Below are 16,715 nucleotides of genomic sequence, written 5' to 3'. Positions count from 1 at the left end.
TCTAGCACCAAAATCCAAAAAAGCTCAGGAGCAAAGGCAAAACAAAGTTTCAGCAGGCACTAGTAACTCAGCGCCGCTTATTTAGAACCTTGAAAGTGAATGAAAGGGACAAGGAGAAAGGGTAAGGATTAAAAAATCCTGCATACTTTTTATGGGTTGCAAAAGTAAACACTTCAAGAACACAGTATAAAAAGATTGAAACATACATTAAAAAAAAAAAGTGGTTTGCATTTAACTGAAATGTATTTTGCATTCTGTGTTCACTACACCAAAAAAAGATCACTGTAAAACAACAGAAGAACTAACCTCTCTGACAGAGTGGATCTAAAAATTCTTGTAAACCACTTGGAACATTTCTGACAACATCACAGGAATAGCCATCTTCTGGTAAAAGAAAAGGTAGCTGTAAGTCAGGATCCTCTTCCAGTTGGACTTCTCGGCCATCACTGCGAGCAAGTTCATCAGCCGTATTTTCTGCAACAGTTACTACATTCTCTATCAATTCCTGGACAGAAGGCAGAAAGACATTGTTACTATAAAGAGATAGTTTTCATTAAGGAAAAAACCTAACATTAAGAAAATACTAAGACTGCAAGAACAAGAAATGTGGAAAATAAATTATCAGATATAAAACTTCTTCGGCTCCACTATGTAGTCAATACGTTGCATTACTTTATTTGATTAAATCCCATAGGTTATGTAGTTAGAGAATATAACAGAAGCATTTATTTTTACTTCAATATTTTCAAAACTTGTGGTGCATGTTTTTAATTGATATGAGGGCTGTATTTAAAAAACATATAGCATAGAACATGCATGTGCAGAGGTGGAATCACAGGCAGCTTTAAAATTTTGACACTTTGTTGAGTGCATATGTACTTCTGTAAGACTAAATACATAGAAAAGAAACAGACAACTTGTGTAAACCAGGATTTTCAGCTCCATCAGGACACATATACCCACAGAGGACCAGTGGCATATACAGTTCCCTAGTTTGGAAGTTTTATGGAACTAATTTAATTCTACATTTCCTGGGAGCTCAGTATAATGTGAAAGATCCCTTAAGGTAGATACGTATTTTTTAAATAACACTGTAGAAGGACACAACACAAGAGCAGGATGACTCAAGGTGCGACAAGGAACTTTTAAGCTTTACATTTGGTGCACAACTGTTCTGCTTAATATCACAGAAAGTTCTATGAAACCAGTGTACTTTTCACAATCTAGCTACTGTGGTTGCATGTAGCACACAGTAGCCTTCCTTCTACATTTTAGAGAGATCTGTAAGATTTCAGTAAGATATCTGTTACTAGACTGTATGAACCAAGGAAAATTAATTCAGAAGTCAACAAAAATCAAATTCCTAACAACTTCGCAAAAAGTAAATGTGTTTCTACATTCTTCTATTTATCCCAAATTACGCAAAAGAGTGCACAATGAAAAGGCTCTTCTCTCTCTCCCCTCAAGCAGTTCCTTCATTTTTCTGTTACCTTGTATGCCTTAGGCTGGCCTAAGTTTTAGCCTGAAAGTATTCAGTTGCTAAGTGAAATAAAAAAGTTACAGGCAACTTTTTAAAAAGATGTAAGTAGTAATTCTCTGAGCACTCAGTCTCTTCCAAGTTGCACACTGAGCCTTGGGAACCAAGAAATCACCCCAGGTTTCACTTATCACTACGTTTGAACAAGCAGGCAACATCAATACTTAAAAGTTATCTTTACCTCCAGTTAACCAGCATTCTTTCTGGAAGAGAACTCACCCCAGAGATGTGTGATTTTGCTGGCATCAAGACAGAATTACTACAATTAATTTATCTGAAGCTGCTACAAATATTACATATAGATTCCTTTACTACAAGTATTTGCTTTACCAAAGATTCAGATGTGATTTCCAGTCTCTTTCTACAGCTTCTACTTGGCTCCCAAGACCAGCTTAACAGTTTGGTCTTAATTTCACCCCAGCTACACTAATGTGCAACTCAGAATCTGTAAGCCTGATACAACAATTTTATTACTGGAGCACAATGCAGAACACAGTTGAGACAAAAGCAGTGTTCTCATCTGAATGTTCAGTTCCAGCAAATTTCCAGGGGGAAGTCAGATAAATCCAGCCTGTCTTTAGAAGTGCTCTTCGAGAAGGGCCTTTTTACTATAAAGGTGCTAATTTTTAAAAGAATTACATCAAACTAAAGTATGTAAAAGTAAATATTTCATATTCCTTTAGAACAAATTCTAAGCGTTGAAATTTTTCAGATTCGGCAGCAGTAAGTCAGAGTTTGAGTGTACAAGTCTTTTTCATAGCAAGGAGCAAAGCAGCCCCAAATACCACTTCACTGCAACAGGACAAACTAGCCATATTGTAATCCTCCCTCTGACACAAAGATGACCTGTCAAATCTAGCACTGTATTTCTTTGGAGGTCCCTAAAGAACAATAATAATAAACTGTGGAATTCTACCTATGTGTAAACAGGAAATATAAGCTATGTTCTTCAGCAAAAGACTTTTTGGTTTGGTAGCCAATATATAAAAATATATCCAAGCTACGAGTCCCCCTTAACACCTTTAGAACCATTGTATTAGTACCTTTGATTTAATAAACAGATGTATCCAAAGTTATTAAAAAATACTTTGTAGACAATGCATTCATTTATATAAATATTAGATTATCTCCACCTTTTAAGATTTTTGAGATCAGTCAACTATCCTGTAATCAGGATTTACCTTAAGAGTTTTCATCCACATATGATTACAATTCTGCAAGGAACACAAAACCTCTTTTGACTTTTGCCAAAAAGATGTTTCCCATGGATAAAACTTCGAATAGTCAGTTATGTCTTAAACACCAAGATAAAAAACAGTTCTGAAAACAACACATATATGTATGTATCTATCTCTACATACATATTCCATGTATCAATCTGTCCAAAGGACAATCTGTCCGCTGCTTATATGAAGGGATTCAAGATTCATGGATTTTTACATCCCACATGTAAAAAACCTTAGTGTTCCTGCTTCTTTCATTTGATTTCTATAGGCAAAATTTCAATCTTTGTTCCTTGTGGTTATACATAGAACTAGCTTTTAGAGTGCTCTGTGCACCTCTCCGCTACCACCTTACTGGATTTCATCCACAAATGGTGTAAGGTGCAGTGACACCTCTCTGAGTATGCTCAACATGCAGTGTTACCTTACATTCCAACTCGGTCTGAGAGAGATGTTTGGTAATACCTGCTCAAGTTGCAGTTGGTGGCCAGAAGCAGGCTGATACCACCGATACTTCTTACTGTATGGAGAGCAGATTGCCCACTCTGACTCTTCTCGTAACAATTCCAAACCAATCAACAATAAGGTAGCTATTTTCAGCCAGTGTTTTTACTTTAAGTTTATATTCCTCAGGTATGTTAAACAGCACAGTAAGTGATAGAAGAGACTTACTGTTGGGATGAGTGGTTCATCTGGAGCACAGTGATAATTCTGCAACAAAGCTTGTAGCTGCAGAGAATTCAGCTTAAAGCAAGTACTGTTAATATTTGGAACATCTGCATTTGAATATTTGTCCATGGTAAGCAATGTGGTTGCCTAGGAGGAAAAAAAAAAAAAAGGAGACAAATCCAAACCAGAATGAAACCTTAAGCCTTGTTTGAGTTTTCTTTAGAGGAGAGGAAAAGACAAAGCAGGAAGCCAGACTTGTTACAGAAGCAAAATAAATATTCACAAAACAACCACTAACCATATCTCCTGTACCTACAAGGTGCATTAATACTAAAGCTATCATAAGTGAGGCATATCAATTTTCCAGCTACTCTTCTTGTCTCCGTTCAGCATAGTTATAGCTCAGTTTTATAAACAGAAACTGAACAGCATGTTGGCTAAAACAACTAATTATTAATTTCACTTGCAACTTAAATATTAATGATGTTGAAAACATATTTTGTGTCTTTGCATGCTACCTCAATGTTCCAGGATTGATTCACACAAACTACACTTGTCCACATGCTATTCTCTAGGAACATAGAATATACAAATATTCTCTCTGAATATACAATTATGTGAGAAGTGTTAATCTCACATACTCACCTGCACTATTCTGCTCAGGTGGCAATCCGCAGCCAATTCTAAACCCTGTTTTTCTGCCCAGGCTTCGATATGGCCCAACTGTTGACGAATGATAGCTCCCCAATAATGTGAACATAACCCTGAATCTGGGGCTGTAACTAATCTGTTAAAAAGCCACATGTTGATAAAATGAAACAGCTGGGAGAAGAGCTGTATAGTCAGAGCAGCATTCACTCTACATCGTCGCAAGAGGGACATAGCTCCAGTCAATGTATGCAACACATCATCTACAGAGATAAAACAAAAAATAAATCACATTCATATACTGCAATGTACAACTGGTTTAGGTCATAAATAATAATACAGACACCCCTAGCCCAGGTTGGTGAATGCTCGGTGGAACCTACATGTATTTAAGTTATACAGACTTTCAGAAATAAATTTACTGCTGCATGGTTTTCCAGATGGAGCACCGTTAAACTGATAGCTGAAATACGTTTTTAACTCCTGAAATGAAAATAAATTCTTTTGGGGAAATATTTAGTACACAAGTATATCACTGGTTATATCTGACACTTAAATCACGTCCTCACTTGAGTAAACTCATTTTTCTGTTATTTTTAATACCAAGTTAAAACCTTTATATTCTACTGTTTCAAATGCATATTGCAATTATTTCACAGCTCCTTGCAGTTAAATATCAAACTGTATTCAAAAATTTCAGCAAAAACTATTTGCATTGCATGATGTACTTAAAATGCAGAACACATCTCCTGTTTACACATTAGTTTTTTAAAATATTATTCAAATCTCCTTTTGCCCATTAGTTCACTGCAATATTATGTAAGAAGCAACAGGGTCTTCCTGTTAGCTTCACCGAGAGGAAACATCCTTATATGCTTCCTGGTGGAACATATTAATGCAAGTAGAACATTTATCTCCAAGCCTTCTTTTAAAGCAATACTTTTATCTGAACTCTCTATTGAAGAGGCCACCAAATTGATTTTCTTAGCACTGAAACACAGGATTGTGACTGAAAAACATTATCTGTATGTTGTAAGACAGAAATCTATAAAGCAGCTCAAAAATAACTGAAGTAATGAACATCATCTGCCTTTATTCCAATGTCAGTTTGCTACTTCTTCAGGGCTCGTGTCCCAGAAAGTTCTCTCTTACAGTACAGGGCACTAAAAATAAAACAGTACATTCTTATATTCTTCCTTCAATGTTCAACACAGGAAAAAAGCAATTGCAGCAAGCTTAATACCCAAAAGACCAGGAAGTATATATGAATTTTGTATAAATACTCTTTGTAGTTGAACAGAATGACTGTCCTTAATAGCTCTGCAGATCATCTTTACTTCAATTATTCAGAATGTCACTATCTTCTTAACTCTTCCTAACCTTTTATCCGTTTTCCATTTTCTTCTTTAGTCATCGGGCTACATAATGTAGGAGGCTCTCACATTTTCCCCATGAATAGCACAACTGGGGGTCCTATCTCAGGGGCCTGTGTGTGAATGTGTTCAGCATGGAAAACAACAAGAAGTGTTAGAAGTCTGAGCACAGTCACTGAGCCAGGATTACAGACATAGTGGAATAGCACAGATGACCAGAATGCTTTCATGGACAGGAACAGCCCAGGAAGGCTGACATTGCTGTGAAGCACTATCATATTTAAAGTATCGTGGCAGGGATCCTTGGCGGGAATCTACAAGCCCAGTCAGCTTAACCTTAGTACCTGGGAGGTACTTTGTCAGATTCTCCCATAGCATCCTTATAGTAAAATTGCTGAGCTAAGGACTGGATAAGCAGATAATGTAGATAGAGAATTGGCTGGACCACTGGACTTGGTGGATTTGTGGATACAAGTCCAGCTGACAGTCAGCTATTAGTGGCTTCCCTCATGGATTGAGGCTGGGACTGATACTGTTTAATAACTTTATTAGTGACCTGAGTGATTGGATGGAGTGTGTTCTCAGCAAATTCACAGACGATACCAAGCTGGGAAGAAATATTGACACACTGAAGGGCAGCGGTATTTTTCAGAAGGGCCTCAGTAGGCTGGAGAAATGGGCTGACAGGGACTTCATAAAGTTCAAAGGCAATTGCCAAGTCCTGTATCTGGGAAGGAATAAGTCTATGCAACAGTGTAAGTTGGGTGCCATCTGGATGGAAAGCAGCACTGCTGAAAATGATGTAGAGATGCTGGTAAACATCAAATTGAATGTGATTAAGCAGCATGCCCTTGCTTGAAAGGTAGCCAGTTGCATACTAAGCTGTTAAGTTAGTAGCAGTGAAGCTAGCAGAAGGGAGGGAAGCAATCCCTCCTATGCATTCAGCATTTGTGAGACTGCATCTGGAGAAGAGCATCCAGTTTTAGACTCCCCAGCACAAGGAAGATACCGATTTAACGGAGCAAATTCAGCAGAGAGCCACCAAGATGATTAGGCGGCTGGAGAAAAGGACATAAAAGAGGGACAGAGAAGTGGATTTGGTTCATCCTGGGGAAAGAGAAGGCTAAGGGCACAGCTTATTGCTGTCTTCACCTACCTAATGGGAGGTTCAGAACAAGGTCCCTCTCAAAGGTGCACAGTGATAGCACAGAACAACAGACAAGACAAACCAACACAAAAATTGCAACATGGGAAATTCCAGTTAGATATAGGAAAAGTATTTCACCATGAGGGTGGTCAAACGTTGGAACAGGTTACTCAGAGACGTTGTGGCATCTCCACCCCTCAGTGGAGATTCAAAACTCAACTGGACAATACTCTGAACAACCTGACCCAGTTGCACCTGCCTTGAGCAAGACACTGGATTAGATGACATCCAGAGGGTCCCCCTCCAAACGAAATTACTTCATGATTTTTAAACCAAATATAGATCATTTGAATGTCACTACTATCTTTTCTTATCATCCATACAAAATTGATCCAAACCATTCTCAGGGGTTAGAGCAACTTGTAAATGTTTTATCACTGTTAAGAACAATTCTATTTATTACTAATTAATTGTATGGTTTAGAAGACACAAGTAGTCTAACCTATTTTAGGCCTCTGAGGATTATTTTCCTCTGGATCATCAAGGAACGCTGGCATGTAGTTATTAAGCTCTGATTGCAGACAATGAACCAGGTACCTGAAAGGGAAGGGGGAAAAAAAAGAAATTTTAAAATCCTGTATGAGTTCATGAATGCTTCTAAAGAAAAGAGATCTATCAAATTACAAGATTCCTGAAATTGCAGTGTTATGTATGTGACTATAGGGAACCAAATAATACTTTTTAAAACGCCAGAGAGAGACCAGTTCTCCCATACCTTTCCCAGAAATGTTGGAAAAAGAATTAGGTTGTCAGGGAACAAACACAGCCACTTAAATGCAATATCGCTACCATGCTTGTAAGCGAAGGTCATATGCTCCTTAAAGAGATGGCTGTCAGGCCAAACTTTGGTTCTGTAAGATTGCAAAAACTGTTTTTTCCAAACAGAAATACACTTTTCTCGGTTTTAAAATCTACCAAGAGTAGTATTAAGAAAAAAAAAAAAATTAAATTTCCTATTCTGAGCCAATGCACAAGATCCTGAAATGGTCCTGTGTTCTGTTTGATTCTTGTATTTCTCTTACCTTTAACTACAGTGAAATTAAAAGCCTGTTTTAGTATTCTTTCTCTTCTAATAATGAAACATTTTCTTTAACACTCTTTTTGATCATTTATACATTTTCTGTTAAGAACTGAAACTAAAAGGGAATCAAATTGTAATCGCATATATAAAGGAAAACATTTCATGGCTTTTTACAACTCCCCTTTCTGTTTCACTGGTAACATTTGTAATGAAATACCCTCAATTGCTAGAAAACAAAAGCCATGACAATTTCAACCAATTCTGGTGTATACCAGTTGTTACCATCAAATAACATTTTCACACCAGATTTCTTTCTTTTCATGCTTCTGCTGTGCTTTTTTATTTGCCTTCTAAATATATATTCCACAGTTCTGTTCTCCAAAAGTTTAATACTTCCATTTGAAATCTTCCACGTTACAGTGTGCTTAGGGGAAAATTCACACACAGCTAAAATTCAGAAACACTCTTTCACATCCAGCCTGCTCATCATGTATAGGGAAAAATACAATGCCATTCCTTCCTAGCCACAGAAATATTCTGTCTTCAATGACTATCTAGCAAATTGAAGTAGCAAAGAGTTGTTTCAAAACACCAATCCAAAACACCGACCTGTGGCAAAAAAGCATAACTTCATTAACAGTTAGTAATTTAGAGGTGCTATAAAAATTGAGACTGTCAAATAGCTACTTGCTATACCCTATTTTCTCATAATTCACTAACAAAAAGAAAAAAAAAAATCTGTTGGGAGTACATACAAAGTGGTTTGGTGCTTCTCTGATACCTTTCAAAAGTTCAGAAAGCAATGATAAGGTTTCACATACCACATTCACATACTACATATTGCTCTTCAGAGCAATACAGCCCCCCTTAAAGCTAAACAGTTAAACCATGGTTAGGTCTCCCAATCCTGTCATGGTATAAAAAGAAGAAAGATTATATTTTGTGCTATTACAGACGTATGAAAAGACTATATTTAAAATAGACATCCTACAAGAGGGGGAAGGCTGGGTATAAGTCACCCAAGGTACACTGGGACTTCTCTATACATTAGTTTCAGAGACACAAGTTTGTTGAGAAAAACTTGTTCAATACTGGCTTGGGGGGAGGAAAAAAAAAAATCTAAGTATGTACAAAAATTAAGCCTTTCTTGTTGATTAGCATTGTGCTCACTCAATGTTGTTATCTTTGTTCGAGGATCCCTTCCTCAGAGGACTTCCCATCCCATTGGATACTTCATTCAATTTTTCTTTTAATCAGTATTGTAATTGGCTGAGCTGACTAGCATAGATTGATTTTACCCCAAGCCAAAACCTGTCTACGTTTTTAAGAAAAAACTGTGCAAAAAACCCACTGTGCAAATTGCTATTTATGCCAATTATGAAAGTAGATTATGAATATAATTAGAAGCCCTTAAAGAGCGCAAGGTTCATTAGAGACCCATAAATATGTGTCTGTATTTATATATTAACAGCAAAAATAACCCTTCCTCACATCTCCATAAAAACCTTAAAAGAAAGCAATCAACACAAACTAAATTTAAATAACGTTTCCCTAAAATTTCCATTGGCAGCCTCAACTATCACAAGAACAGCTAACAGATGAAACTCCTTGCATAGCCCAGTGATCCATATTTATAACACAAAATATCTGTCTAAAGAAGTAAGTCTAGCCTCTCTTTTAAGTCCTCCTCTCAGATCTTTAACAATACACAAAAGACATTATTGCTGTACCTAAAATTTGGCAAAAATTTGAAGTTATAGACTTCAAATACATAGAATATGTTAAGTGAAACAGAAGTTTGATAGCCTTACTTGAATGCCATTTGAACCAAGTGTGCCAAAACATCTTGTGCATCCACAGTAATTCGGCTAAGATCTCTGTCTTGCTTTATGAAATTCAGTAATTCAGATGCATTTGCCATCCAAAAGGCAAGTGCCCCAGCAATATTCTTCTGTTTCTGTAAGTAGAAAGAAGCAAGAAATAATACAGGGAAATAGTTTTCTGATAAAGCACGGCAGCTTAAAAAGGCTCCAAAAGATAGACCAGTACCTTTTCCCATTTCACCACACATATCTCAGATACCAGATATTTGCAAAATGTTTGTATGTAATATTGCAATTGCTGTAACTGGTAAGTTCAATTTTAACACGTTCACTGAACATACGAAATTCTGTTAAACTGCCAATAGCCATATCAATGAAGTCACGGCATAAGCATCTAGTTATATAGTGCTAAGAGCTTAGCGCAATGCAGTATCTGGTAATCTGTGCACTTTTAAGCGCATATTCACTACTGCCCACTGCCACCCTGATACTGCACTCACTGGCTTTGATACCAGGTGATTCAGTATCAAGTACTGATCTATCTCACCATCTCCCGACCACAAATGCCAGGCCAGGCAACCTCAGATGAAATCCAAAGAATAGGAACCACAAACAACAAAAAAAGAAAATAAAGGGAAGAAAAAGAACTTTGGTCATTTCATATCCACATTGAAGTGCGTTAAGCAGAAATTATGGAATGCCGTAAAAGTTGCAAAGTCAAAAAAGGATTTTAGTACTGCATGTTCCAGTTGCTGAATGAGTGTTATGAACCGTTCAAGTCCAGCTGTTTGAGTATTGTATTTTGATATGGAAGCAGCATGAGAAACTGAGCTAAGCCAACATAGCTAGGATCAGTTCCCAGCAATATATCCTACCTGATCAACCTGGTCTACCTCCTGGAGAAAAACGGACGAAGGAAATCAAACAGAATAGAAGAAAGAAACTTGTGAACAATCATGATAGCTTTAGAAATCAAACACTAAATATGAAGGTACAACACTTATGTTCACAGTTATACACAGATGCATTAATCAGTAGCTACGATGCAACTGAGCCCCTTTTAAAAAATGAATTATTTTAATAGGACTAGTAGCACAACAGCTAAGAACTGAAGTGCCCACATGTCACAATTAATTCAAGGAATGCCCTGTACTAGTTGACATCCCAGACTAGTTGGATATTCCACGCTCAGTGCACCACAGAAACTCCGCAGAACTTTTTGCAGGCAACGGGGTAACTAAGCCATCCAAGTAACAGATCCAGGGAGCTATTTGCCCACACTGCTGCAGTGAAGACGATGTAAAAACACACACAAAGGGGGACAGAAAATCCCCACCAGAAAAAAAAAAAAAAAAAAAACAGAACACAACAAAAACCAAACAAAAAAACAAATCCCAAACAAAACCAAACAAAAAACATAAAACACCGAGGACAGATTTAATACATGGCTTTTCAATTAAAGAACAAAAAGACTGTTTTAAACAACAAAAGAGTCAAATGAAATACCACACTAAGCTGCTTAAATGCTGGTACATAAAAGCTACACTGAGTTAAGCAAACAAAAAAATCCCATCAGATATGTTTGTCTGATTATTTAAAACTGAGCTCTTACTTAATTCTTTTTGGCTTTCTATTCAGACCACTCTCCCCCACCTGCAACACAGTGAGCTTAGATGCAAAAATTTGAGGTGTCATTTGCTGTTACTATTATAATTTTAGTTAGAGCTCAAAAAAACAAATTGCCACTGCTTTTTTGTTTCTTCCCCCTTTCCAACCAAGGCACTCTGAACTGACTGAAGATGCGTTGGCACAGAACTAAAGGAGATGCTCTTTCTACAAACAAATGTTAAAATTTGCAGAGGATCAGAAATGCCACAGAATGATTCGGGGGGAAAAAACCCCCAAAACCAGGATACAAAAAATTTGCCTTTTTTATGTGAATTAAGTTTCTATTCTTAGATTTTTATTAAAAGCACTGAACCTTCTCATAGATCTCTCTAATTTTATCCCTATCTCATATGAAGTCTTCTATAATATTTGCATACACTAATACAAAGACTACAGAAAGTCACAGACTTAATTTGTTAGCAAGTACTTCTTGAGTAACTTCAGAAAGCTATCAAGTCTCCTTACGATCTAGGCAGGCAAAATTAGGATCTAAACAATTTATCTTACTCCCACAGTACAGCACATGAGTTTGTACACCTTCCCTCTTCTTGTGTTTTGGGTGCCTCTCACCCCTTGCCTCCCATCTGTCTTCTCTGTCTTTCACACCCTCAGACCCCTTTCAGTGCAGGCATGCTTTACAGTCTAGACATACAAAAAAGCTATTGTGATACAGCAACTTATTACATGGTAGTTTAACTGTGACAGCCATCAATATAACCACTCATTCTACAGCTTAGATGAAGTAATTTGACTTAGCTTAGCTAGTACTGTTTATACTCCACTAAGACAGGTCCAAGCTAATGACATTTTCCTGCTCAAGCTTTAGAATCAATGCATTTCTTTGTCTCCAGCCCATTAACCTTTAAATTCACTGAAGTTCTACTCTTTCATCACATTTGTAGTTTTGCCCCTTTCCTCCAGCTTCTTCAGCATGACATATGGAAGAACGTCCTCCCAATTTTCTTCAACCTCCAACTCTCTTCAGTTTATTTCTTGCAACTAGATAACATCTTTCACAAACCACAAATGCAGCTACCACTTCCTTGTCGATGTCTTCCTTAAATTTTAGGTTGGAGATTAGATGGCAACTATGGAGTGTAGAACTATTGCAATTAAGGGTGTAGAAATGGCCTTTCACAAAAGTGAAAGTCCAAACACTTGGTTTTAACAGTTTTGTAATACTATTAGCAGGATTACACAAAATACTCTCGCTTGCGACAACCACAAGGCTGGACTTGATTTGGGAAGCCTTCTCAGTGCTGTAAATGAATGTTTTCACAGGATAATCTATTTTTTAGCTTTGATTTGTTTTGAAATCAAACTGATGTTTGAGCCCACCTCTCTAGTATCTTCTAGCAGCTACAAGGTTATCCATTTTAATTCAACACAAAGAATGCAGAACTTTATCTTCGCTTTCCCACTGTACCCATCCCTGTCACCCCAAGTCTTTTTGGGGTCATTATTACTAGTTTACATTAGTTAAATAAACCTAGTGACTTACTTTGATTCAGCACTGTAACTTCCAGATTGTATTTGAAGCCTACCCTTTAACTGTTTACTTTCCATTCTCCCAACTAAATTGGTTATGTTCAGGCTCTTTGCATTTCATGTTCTCCACTACTGCACAGTCTCCCCTCTGACTTTAATAAATTCACTCTTTCACAGCCAGATCTTTTTTTTTTTTAATAGCAGAACCTAAATATTTAACTTTTGATACCATTTCAATTTTATCAAATATCCATTTACCATGGCATCAAGACTCAAAGCAATGTACTAGTTCTTCACTTCAGATTCATCAAACCACCTTTCAACCTCTGATCAGCTTCAGAACGTACATGAAAGGCTAGTCTTTGTTTTCTTTGTTTTAGACACTGCAAAGTGTCTTCAACACTGGCATTTTCTCCCATTCTTTCTTGTGAAAGGTGGGAGCCTGTTGTAACTATTTACAGAGTTGTCTAATTATAACATTCTCCCTACTGAAAACTCCACTAAATCTTTCCAAAACCTGAACAAAAGCTGAACAGTTTTGGTTTGCTGTGACTTTCATGCCACACTCTTGTTGTTTACTTTCCTCTTCTCCCTTCATCAACCTGTTGTGTAACACTTGCATCATAAATTCTCTAAAGCAGGACTGATGTGTTTGTTATGCTTGTGCAGTGCCTAGCGCAGCAGGGTCCTTGCTCTATACGGACTACTATGGCAGTACTTTTTGCAACAAATGTGTATGTTTTAATAACTATAGAAATATTTTTCAATTTTTCCTCTGAGAAAAACCTGCAGACAAAGACGTTACAATAATTAATTAGTTAGTGAGGATACCTGAACTAGCACTCCTTTTTCAGGAAATGACCATTACGTTTTATCAACAGTTACACAATGCAAGGTATTGTCTAATTTCACAGACAACCCAGTGGATCTTATCCTGCATTCCTAAACAAAACAGAACTCCCCCTGTGCTTCTGTCGAAGTCTTGCACATGTAATAGCAATAGCATCAGACTACATATAAGATGTTAGAACATTTGAGAACTTATATTTCTCTCTATAAAGCAAGTGTGTCAGCTTGGTTCAAAAAGTCCAGTTTTATTACCATTTTTGTGGTTACAGAGGTTGTAAAAGTAACAGGATCAAAATTAAAAAGTCATGTTTCTTTTCAATATGTTCACTTCAAGCATCAATCAGTGCAAACAACTGCTATCTATACGATACTCTTTAATAAGCACATCCAACTTGTTTTACAAGAGCTCACAGCCAGAAATGCTTGCAAAGATCTTACCTTCTAGAGAACAGAAGAGTAACTTCTTGTCAGAGAACACATCTTCAGAGCAACAGCCCCTCCCTAACCTTCCACATTGCTCAGGAGAGAGTTTCTTACCACTCACGTTATTCATTGACACAAAAGCAAACCTTCATATGGGCAATCAATGCAGGTATTGGTCTGACCCTTAACAATAGTTAGTTAAACAGTAAGAAAAAGACTAAGAAGGTTACTAGATAATCTACAAGATGTATTTAATTCCCTTGACATGTTTTTGCAGAGAAACTCACCTGTATAACTCCTTCCATCATGTTCACCATCTTGTTGACTATTGCAATGACTTTGTGAGTACGCTCAGTAGGAGTGATGTCAGGTCTGTACTGGCTTGACAATACATACCGACATGTCATATACAAAACATACGTAGGTGACAGCTTAAAATGAACTGTTGAGCTATTTGTGTAATTTATAATGGCAGATAAGAAGGCATCTTCAGCTGTAGTGAAAGAGGAAAAAAACCATGTCAAAGCCAAAGGCAGAAAGAAAATGAAATAAAACCGTTTCATAACTTGGGGTATAGAGGATTTCTTCGGGGGGGGGGGGGGGGGGGGGGGGGGCGGGGGGGGAGGAGAGCGACTTACAGGAATTGGAACTCTAAATTGTTTATTATGTACTACAGTTACTTAGGCACAATAACAACACACTTCTATATAAAGCTAGAAAATCTGATCATCAGGAAACATTTCTGTACTATTTCCTATCTCTTTGCTGAAAATTTGCATCTTCAAGGGAACAGGAAAATGCAAGTTTTCTCTTGTCCATTCTATTCCTTAGCTCCCTTATTATAGGGAATTTTATACTAATAAAAATCTGTCTCTGCTTGCTCACAAATCTATGTAGTTTCAAATATTTCAAGTCTGGACAATCTCAGGTATGATATTTTTCTACCAGATCTGAGACCTTAAAAACCTGGAGACCAAGATAAGAAAAAATTAAATTCTAAATGAAAATTTAAACCTAATCAGATTTTATATAAAATGGATTTTGACCAAGATGCAATCTGTTATCCAAGGCATGGAGAACTGTATAGAAGAGAATGAATCCAATGTACTGTTGAGGAGGTGGGATTAACAATTTTTCACAGTTAAATTTGAGTATCTGAAGATAAAGAGTTGAAATGCAATTAGAATTAGAGATGCATGAACCTGCCTCAATACCTGAAGTTCCTGTTCACCCTCCCCAACAAAATAAATTATATTAGTGGATTAGCTATCATCTGTTTAGTCATTATTCTTTTCAATGTTCACTTAAGTTATCCTTAAGTTTGCAAACTGACTGAAATATTACACTATAGAAAAACATGTCAACAGGTTAGTTTTATAACTTCACAATGTACTCACAGCTTTCCCTGAATTCAATACTGGCAGGTAGTATCAGTTCTGGCCCATGGGTATCCTGAGGTCTAAAGAAAGATGACAAAAATTTAAACAAACAATCCATACGGGTGATATTAATTCCACTGTAAAATGACAGATTTCTCCAAATACACTGGTTCCAAGTGCTGACACAATATCCTTTCCCAAAATGACCCTTTTTTTACCTTTCCTCTAGAATCATTCAAGCTATATTTGCCTGCAAGACAACAGATCAAAATACAGGCTTGAACTGTGGAGTCTGTGATATTAATGAACATCCTCTTCTGCGCTGTATGTCAGACTGATAGGATCAGTTTGCCACCTGCCATTGACAGGATTCAAATAACAAATTATTCATGGACACATGAAAGAAAGTGAATGAAGCTCTACCTGCAACATCAGCTCTGTTACAACAAATGTACTTTGCTATCTTTAATGCCCTCAAAACGGATGAGAACATGGTCAGCTTATTTGTCCTTTCTTCTGCTACGGAGGAAAAAAGGAGGTAAAATCTAGCCCCTACCCTCACCTGGCTGTTGCTATGCTATGTTAAGAAACAGCAGTTATTCTATGAGCCCCAGGACTATGTCCTCACTTAAACTGACTGCAGCGCTCTTTCTTATCAGTACCTATCAGAGAATTCACAGAGGAGAAAAATTAACAGAAAATTGATTTTTCTGGTGTCTACAAAAGGTTAAGCACATTATATCATTCCTCCCTTAAGCAAAAGCATTAATTGAGCTGTTCTCTGTGGTTAGGCACCTATTTTTAGGAAATACATAAAAGCTTAACGTCTTCTGCATGCAATAGCCATTTTTAACCACACGTAACACAATAGGTAGCTTTTTACTTTCCTCAGCAACTTTGATAAAGAAAGGAATGTAATATGATTATATAACCCTCATTCTCCTGAGAAATTTTAGTTATGCCACGAAGCAGAGATAGGACACTGAAGGCCTTTATTCAGCTATCTCCTGTAGCAAAAATCCACAAAATAACTTTGAAGGCTGATGTTAAAAGATCTAAAATTAAATTTTAGCATATTCAATCAAAAAACTAAGGGTACCTTTGGGTTTTGGTGGGGGTTTTTTTTGTTTTTTTTAAACTTGCAAAAACTTAAACCAACAGAGAACTCAGTTATGCCATCTAAATAATGCTTTATTATAAAAAGAGCTCACCAAAATGAAGTTCTGGGAAGCTGAAAGTTAAGGAACAGCAGGCACAGCAGGGCAATATGTACACAAATTTCTGCCAGTTCAGTTACATTTCAAACATGACAGCATGCATTCTTTTTGAAGAGCACCCAGTTAGTGTATAAAATTGTAGCATTTCCTCTGTTTTTACTGCTATAAATTTAAGATGAACTAATTTCTC

General features: G+C 36.9%; 1 protein-coding gene across 21 annotated transcripts in view; it reads right to left on the bottom strand.

The window, feature by feature from the left end:
- Positions 1-16,715, bottom strand: part of AFDN (afadin, adherens junction formation factor) — a 135,725-nt gene that overhangs the window by 46,865 nt on the left and 72,145 nt on the right. For 13 of the 21 annotated variants that reach the window (XM_076334006.1, XM_076334010.1, XM_076334017.1 and 10 more), the window contains 8 exons: positions 15,327-15,388; positions 14,217-14,422; positions 10,377-10,397; positions 9,490-9,635; positions 7,100-7,194; positions 4,075-4,340; positions 3,433-3,576; positions 307-505 (listed from right to left, as the gene is read on the bottom strand). In XM_076334006.1, coding sequence (XP_076190121.1) covers positions 307-505; positions 3,433-3,576; positions 4,075-4,340; positions 7,100-7,194; positions 9,490-9,635; positions 10,377-10,397; positions 14,217-14,422; positions 15,327-15,388 — 1,139 coding nt within the window. The remainder of the gene's footprint in view (positions 1-306; positions 506-3,432; positions 3,577-4,074; positions 4,341-7,099; positions 7,195-9,489; positions 9,636-10,376; positions 10,398-14,216; positions 14,423-15,326; positions 15,389-16,715) is intronic. The other 8 variants (XM_076334008.1, XM_076334012.1, XM_076334015.1 and 5 more) reach the window with 1 other exon arrangement.

The sequence above is a fragment of the Aptenodytes patagonicus genome, chromosome 3 (assembly GCF_965638725.1).
Source record: "Aptenodytes patagonicus chromosome 3, bAptPat1.pri.cur, whole genome shotgun sequence".
Taxonomy (NCBI): Eukaryota; Metazoa; Chordata; class Aves; order Sphenisciformes; family Spheniscidae; genus Aptenodytes; species Aptenodytes patagonicus.
This window is presented reverse-complemented; position numbering and strand designations above follow the sequence as displayed.